Below are 7,230 nucleotides of genomic sequence, written 5' to 3'. Positions count from 1 at the left end.
GGTGGCGGGCGCCTGTAGTCCCAGCTAGTTGGGAGGCTGAGGCAGGAGTATGGCATAAACCCGGGAGGCGGAGCTTGCAGTGAGCCGAGATCCAGCCACTGCACTCCAGCCTGGGCAACAGAGCGAGACTCCATCTCAAAAAAATAAAAAAAAAGAAGTTAAGCTGCATCACTTTCTCTGCATTTTATTTGTTGAGGGGCCCAGTTTGAAGGGACTGGGCATAGACGGGACATAGACTATCTCTTGATGGCAAGCGTATCAAAGAATATCAGGTTTATAAAAACTGTAAGTTTTCCAACAGTCCAGATAGGTGGTGATGACAACCTAGACTGAGGTGTGAGCAGCTGAAGGGGAGGAGCAGTTGAATTCTGGATAGATTTTAAAGGTAGAGGCCGCGTGCGGTGGCTCATACCTGTAATCCTAGCACTTTGGGAGACCGAGGTGGGTGGGACACCTGAGGTCACGAGTTCGAGACCAGCCTGGCCAACATGGTGAAACCCCGTCTCTACTACAAATACAAAAAATTGCCAGGCATGATGGCTCATGCCTGTAATCCCAGCGCTTTGGCAGGCTGAGGCAGGAGGATCACAAGGTCAGGAGTTCAAGACCAGCCTGGCCAATAGGGTGAAACCCCGTCTCTACTAAAAAATACAAAAATTAGCCAGGCGTGGTAACAGGTGCCTGTAGTCCCAGCTACTAGGGAGGCTGAGGCAGAAGAATCTCTTGAACCCAGAAGGCAGAGATTGCAGTAAGCCAAGATCATGCCACTGCCCTCCAGCCTGGGGGAGAGAGCGAGACTCTGTCTCAAAAAAACCAAACCAAAACAAAACAAAACAAAAAAATTAGTCAGGTGTGGTGGCAGACGCCTGTAATCCGAGCTACTCAGACGGCTGAGGCAGCAGAATTGCTTGAACCCGGGAGGTGGAGGTTGCAGTGAGCCAAGATCACGCCATTGCACTATAGCCTGGGCAACAAGAGTGAAACTCCATCTCAAAAAATAAAATAAAATGAAACAAAGGTGGAGATTGCAGGATTTGCTGGTTAACTGTGGGTGGAAGGGAAATACAGAAGTCAAAGACAACTCTAAGGTTTTTGGTCTGAGCAGCAAAGGACAGAGCTGAAGAAAGCTGGGGAGCAGCATGCTTAGGGGGAAAGATTGGAAACATTTAGGACCTATGGAATTTGAGATGTCTTTTATTTTTATTTATTTATTTATTTATTTTGAGACGGAGTCTTGCTCCGTCGCCCAGGCTGGAGTGCAGTGGCTGGATCTCAGCTCACTGCAACCTCCGCCTCCCGGGTTCACGCCATTCTCCTGCCTCAGCCTCCCGAGTAGCTGGGACCACAGGTGCCGGCCACCTCGCCCGGCTAATTTTTTTTGTATTTTTAGTAGAGACGGGGTTTCACCGCGTTAGCCAGGATGGTCTCGATCTCCTGACCTCGTGATCCGCCCGTCTCGGCCTCCCAAAGTGCTGGGATTACAGGCTTGAGCCACCGCGCCCAGCTTGAGATGTCTTTTAAACACTTGGGTAGAAATGGTGATGAGGTAGGAGCCCAAGGCTTCATGGCCAGGTCTAGATTAGAGATAGATATTTGAGGATTATCAGAATACAGATGGGGTTTACTGTCGTTAACCTAGACAAGAGCACCTGTGGGTGGGTGTAGATAGAGATGTCAACGCTATGGCCCTGGGTCATGCCAAAGTTGACATGCTGGGCTAGTGATGAGGCCTGACCAGAGAGGTGCAGAGAGAAGTGCTGGAAGCGGGGAGGGAAAGTGCTTCAAGGAGGGAGGGGTCAGCTGCATCAGACACTGCTGCTGCTCAAGCAGGTGTGGGCTACGGACTGACCATCATCCAACACTCCAATGACCCTAGTAGCTTCTTCCCCAGAGGACAGTCCTTTGGTCCCATTTGAGCCAGGGTTCCTGAGTGAAATCAGATAAGGTGGGTCCCAGTCTTGCCAGAAGTCTTGTCTGAAACTCGCTCTGCCCCAAGGAAGATATAACGAGAAAGGAGATCTTGTTTCCATGGTCAGGAAAGGGGGGTGCAGGGCAGAGCCACGGGGTGGAGGAGAGTGGGGGGCATTTCCTTAAATTGGCATGACCCCTTGGCCTTTCCAAACAACCCCTTTCTCACAGATAACCACTAACCGTGTAAAAAAAAAAAGCCTCGCTGGGTAAAATAGAATCTCTATGTACAATTCAAAGTCGTCTGGCCTCCAGGGAAGCTCCTTCCCTTCGTAGCAGCCTCCTTGGGGACCTGGGGGGCGACCTGGCTGGAGGGGAGCAAGATCCCAGGTCTTTGGCCTGGTCCAACAGGAACGATAATCGGGCATCCGCTTCCCTGGAGAAAGGCCGGAGAGCAGAGGCTGGGGTATGTGCTCAGGCTTAGGATCTGGGGCTGTCGACGGAGTGCTGGAACAGGGGATGGGGAGGGCTGGGTGCCTAACCGGGTCTCAGAGGACTCGGGGGCCCAGTGTCATAGACTCTAGGGATAAAGGATCGGTCACCTTTTCTGCCATCTCAGCTCTGCCCTCTGGGCTCTTAGCACCTGCAGCACGGGATCGTCCTGGAATTCGCTGCCGTCGGAGTCTGGTGGAGGGAGGAAAGAATGAGCTCCAAGGGGCCGGTCTCTTAGAGGGCTGGCCCGCCACCGACATCCGGGAGGGAGCCGACATCACCTTCTGCAGCCTGCAGCAGCTGGGCGGCCTGAGAGAGCAGGGCCTCCGAGGGGGCGTGGTCAGCAGCGGGAGGGGGCGGGGCCAGGGCCTCCGGAGACCCCACCCGGAAGGCAGGCAGCGAGGCCTTGACTGTGGATGCCTGCTCAGCTGGAGAGGGTGGGACCTCAGGCTGCCGGCAGGATCCAGAGGAAGGAGTGGCTTCGCTCTTCCAGATCACTGATCCTGCTGCTGGCGGCAAGGCCTTGGCTTTCCGAGACTCGGCCTTGGCCCGACACCGGGATTCAGATGGAGGGGGAGTGGCCTTGGTTTGGGGTTGTGTGGCCTTGACTTTCAGAGATCCAGCCTCAGGTGGAGGCGGGCCCTCGAAGTGAGCAGGCGCGTCCTCCAGGCTGTCAGGGAACAGCCGAGATGCCACTACCTGGCCCAGGACACCCCTGAGCTGAGGGCCAGGTCCCTGGCCAGCTGCAGTGACTCCCTCGGCAGCCTCTCGGCGAGGGGCTCTGCTCCTCCGAGACGTGGACCCCAGGCTCTTAGGCTGGGCACAGCTGCTTGGCTCAGGGATGGGCAGGCTCTGGGGAACAGCTGGGGATGCGAGGGTGGAGGCTGGAGGTGCAGGGGTGGAGGCCAGGGGAGCGAGGGTGGCGGCTGGGAGTGCAAGGGTGGAGGCCAGGGGAGCCGGGGTGGAGGCCAGGGGAGCTGGGGGCACGAGGGTGGAGCCCAGATGTGCTAGGGTGGAGGCCGACTGTGTGGGAGGAACAGCCCCAAAGGATACCCAAGGCCCAGACTGTGGGGCACAGAAGAACCCGTGGGGGCTGGGGGCCCAAAAGATATGTGGAGAGGACATTGAGGGAAAAGGAGGTCTCTCCATATAGAAGGCCTCCGGTGGACCAGGCCTGGCCATACTGCTCCACAGTGGGACATGGTTAGGCTGGGTCCCCAGAGAACCGAGGGTCTCCACTGGAGCAGGAGAGGTCTGTAGACAGATAAGAGAGATCTGAGACCCTCTCTAGAGAGGGTGGAGGGTCCTCAGTCCCCCTCAGATCCAGCCCCTCCTCCAGCTCCCACCAGGCTTCTCCCTCCCTCGACTCACCAGAGTGTGAAGGGCAGGGGTCGGAGGTGGCACCCAAGCTCTGTCACCCTTGCTTCCCTGAGCCTGTTCAAGCTTCCGCCGCTGCCGCCACTGGTACAGAATGTCATCCTCTGGCCGAAGGGGTGCTTGGGAGGAGGCTGGGGCTGGAGCAGGGGTGGGGGCCTGGGCTGGTGCCGGGGATGCTGTAGGGGATGGGAGGTAGAGAGGACAGCGTGAGGCAGGGGCCAGGGAGATCAGCAACCCCATGACAGCCTGCACACACGCCCTCCAACTGTGCAGGGGGTTACTCAGATAGGCTCTCCAGATACTGTCCCAGCTTCTCTCTAGGGTGGAAAGAAGGGAAGGGGTCAAAGTCAGGGGAGCGAGCACTCCTGGGCTTCTCCACCTGTCATCATTCAAGTCTTTGTTATATATATATATATATATAGAGAGAGAGAGAGAGAGTCTTGTTCTGTCACCCAGGCTGGAGGGCAGTGGTGAGATCACTGCAGTCTCGACCTCCTGGGCTCAGGTGATCCTCCTGCCTTAACCTCCTGAGTAGCTGGGACTAAAGGCATGCGCCACCACATGGGGGTAATTTTTATTGTTTTGTAGAGACAGGGTCTTGCTTTGTTGCCCAAGCTGCTCTCAAACTCCTGGGCTCAAGCCATCATCGTCTCACATGGGCCTCCCAAAGTGCTGGGATTACAGGTGTGAGTCACAGCGCCTGGTCTCATTCAACAAATATTTATTGAGCTGTTCTGGACATTGGAGTTACAACAGTGACCAGAAGACATATTGCCTGGAATCCACCCACTCCCCCACCCCCTATAGCCCTCACCCTGCTCCAGCCCCACTTACCCAACCTGGACTCTCAAGCAACCTCCCTGGCCTCTCTACTCTCCTCCAAATCTGTTCCCTACTCTCAGCCAGAGAGAGCCTGTGAATACCTGAGTCAGACCAGGCCCTTCGTGCTTAGGAACCCTCCCTTGGCCGCACCTGTCTCCTGGTAAAAGGCGAAGGCTTTGTCTTTTACACCTGTGGCTCCGTCTGCCTGGAATGCTCTTTCCTCAATTATCGCACGGTGCATTCTTTCACATCCATCTGATCTTGGTCACCTTCCCTGGCTTCCCTATTCAAAACTGCAACAACCAGCTGGGCTCATTCTTGTAATCCTAGTGCTTTGGGAAGCCGAGGGGGCAGGGGGATCATTGAGCCCAGGAGTTTGAGATCAGCCTGAGCAACACAGTGAGACCCCCATCTCAACAAATAAAAAAATAAAAACAATTAGCTGGGCATAGTGGTGCATGCCTGTAGTCCCAGCTACTCGGGAGGTTGTAGGATTGCTTGAGCACAGCAATTACACTGTGATGGCACCATTTATTTATTTATTTATTTATTTCTGAGACAGAGTCTCTCTCTGTCACCCAGGCTGGAATGCAATGGCACAATCTCAGCTCACTGCAACCTCAGCCTCCTGGGTTCAAGCGATTCTCTCCTGCCTCAGCCCCGAGTAGCTGAGACTACAGGCATGCACCACTACGCACCACTATGTACCATGCGCGGCTAATTTTTGTATTTTTAGTAGAGACTGGGTTTCGCCACATTGGTCAGGCTGGTCTCAAACTCCTGAGCTCAGGCAATCCTCCCGCCTCAGCCTCCATACCTGAGCCACTGCACCTGGCCTTTTTATCCCTGTTTTACAGCTGGAGAAACAAGGCCCAGAGAGGCCCAAAGTCCCATAGCTGGTCAGTGGCAGAGCTCGGATTTGCACCCAGACTTCCCTCAGTCCTTGCCTCTCAGCCCTTACCGGGTGCCCTGGGGCCAGGGCCCTTGCTGGAGTCAGAGATGAAGGTCTCCGAGAGGGGAGAGAGGCCATCGGAACTGGTGGGGAATGAGGAAGTGCTGGCATCGCTGGGGCTGAGGGAGGAGGAGGAGATGGAGGCTTTGCTGCAGGGAGAAGGCAGGAGTGAGGCAATGGAGGTCTGGGCCATGTGGAGCTGCAGTGGGAAGGGTGATGAGGGTGGGGGTACAGGCACCTGCGTTTGAGCAGCCTGGCAGCTCTGCTCTGTAGGCTCAGCGTCTCCAGGTCCAGCAGGGATGAGTTCCATGTGTTGAGATTCTGCAGGGTGACAGGGTCAGACGCCAGCCCCAACCCAAAGGCTGCTGGGAAAAGGGTTCTAAACAGAGGGCCTGGAATGCAGGGTGTACCACCCTCGGTAACCTCACGTGTCAGCTTAGGATCTGCTCCTCCTCCTCAGGGAGGAGAGACCCAGTTTTGCCCTTTGGATTAGCACCTTTTTTGGGGGGCGGGGGGCATGGAGTTTCGCCTGTTGCCCAGGCTGGAGTGCAATGGCATGATCTCGGCTCACAGCAACCTCTACCTCCTGGGTTCAAGCAATTCTCCTGCCTCAGCCTCCCAAGTACCTGGGATTACAGGCATGTGCCATCACGCTCGGCTAATTTTGTATTTTTAGTAGAGACGGGGCTTCTCCATGTTGGTCAGGCTGGTCTCGAACTCCCGACCTAGGTGATCCGCCCACCTCAGCCTCCCAAAGTGCTGGGATTACAGGCGTGAGCCACCAAGCCTGGCGGATCAGCACCTTTCATGGACAAATCATGGTTGGAGTGGGATGGATCCCACCTCTCAGATCAGAGCTGACTCATAAGAGCATTCTATCCTCTGGTTCACAGTGGTTGGCTCAAGGATGAGTGAATCACAGTTAGCCCTGGGGCTTCGGATGGAGCAATTAGAAAAGCCCCCACTTTCCACTGGAGTCATGGAGCTAGGACCATGGGAGCCTAGAGACCCCGAGGGCCATCCTGGCTACCATGAGAGGAAAGCCCGCCTGGGACTGAGCCCAAAAAAGAGGAGCACAGAGGTGGGCGTGGTGGCTCACGCCTGCAATCCCAGCACTTTAGGAGGCCGAGGCAGGAGGATTGCTTGAGCCCAGGAATTCAAGACCAGCCTGGACAACAAAGTAAGATCCCATCTCTAAAAAAAAAAGAAAAAAAAAAAACACAGAAAATTAGCTGGGCACGTACGTGGCACATGCCTGTAGTCCCAGGTACTCAGGAGGTGAAGGTTGCAAAGAGTTCAAGGAGTTCAAGTCTGCAGTGAGCCATGATTGTGCCACTGCACTCCGGGCTGGGTGACAGAATAAGATCCTGTCTAATAAAAAAAAAGAAAAAAAAAAAAAGGTTGGGTGCAGTGGTTCACACCTGCAATCTCAGCACTTTAGGAGGCCAAGGCAGGAGGATTGTTTGAGCCCAGGAGTTCGAAACCAGCCTGGACAACAAAGTAAGATCCCATCTCCACAAAGAAGAACAAAAAATTAACTGGGCATGGTGGCGCATGCCTGTAGTCCCAGGTACTCAGGAGGCGAAGGTTGCAAGGAGTTCAAGGCTGCAGTGAGCCATGACTGTGCCACTGCACTCCAACCTAAGAGTAAGACTTTATCTAATTAAAAAAAAAAAAAA

General features: G+C 55.0%; 1 protein-coding gene across 2 annotated transcripts in view; it reads right to left on the bottom strand.

The window, feature by feature from the left end:
• Positions 1-1,553: 1,553 nt before the first annotated feature.
• Positions 1,554-7,230, bottom strand: part of PROSER3 (proline and serine rich 3) — an 11,071-nt gene continuing 5,394 nt past the window's right edge. The window contains exons 6-11 of one of the 2 annotated variants that reach the window (XM_011948305.1): positions 5,790-5,872; positions 5,561-5,700; positions 3,772-3,953; positions 2,682-3,654; positions 2,511-2,592; positions 1,554-2,344 (exon numbers count right to left, since the gene is read on the bottom strand). In XM_011948305.1, the coding sequence (XP_011803695.1) occupies positions 2,203-2,344; positions 2,511-2,592; positions 2,682-3,654; positions 3,772-3,953; positions 5,561-5,700; positions 5,790-5,872 (1,602 nt within the window). In that variant the 3' untranslated portion in view covers positions 1,554-2,202. The remainder of the gene's footprint in view (positions 2,345-2,510; positions 2,593-2,681; positions 3,655-3,771; positions 3,954-5,560; positions 5,701-5,789; positions 5,873-7,230) is intronic. The other variant, XM_011948312.1, reaches the window with a different exon arrangement.

This window comes from Colobus angolensis, unplaced genomic scaffold (genome assembly GCF_000951035.1).
Source record: "Colobus angolensis palliatus isolate OR3802 unplaced genomic scaffold, Cang.pa_1.0 Scaffold107, whole genome shotgun sequence".
NCBI classification, from domain to species: domain Eukaryota; kingdom Metazoa; phylum Chordata; class Mammalia; order Primates; family Cercopithecidae; genus Colobus; species Colobus angolensis.
This window is presented reverse-complemented; position numbering and strand designations above follow the sequence as displayed.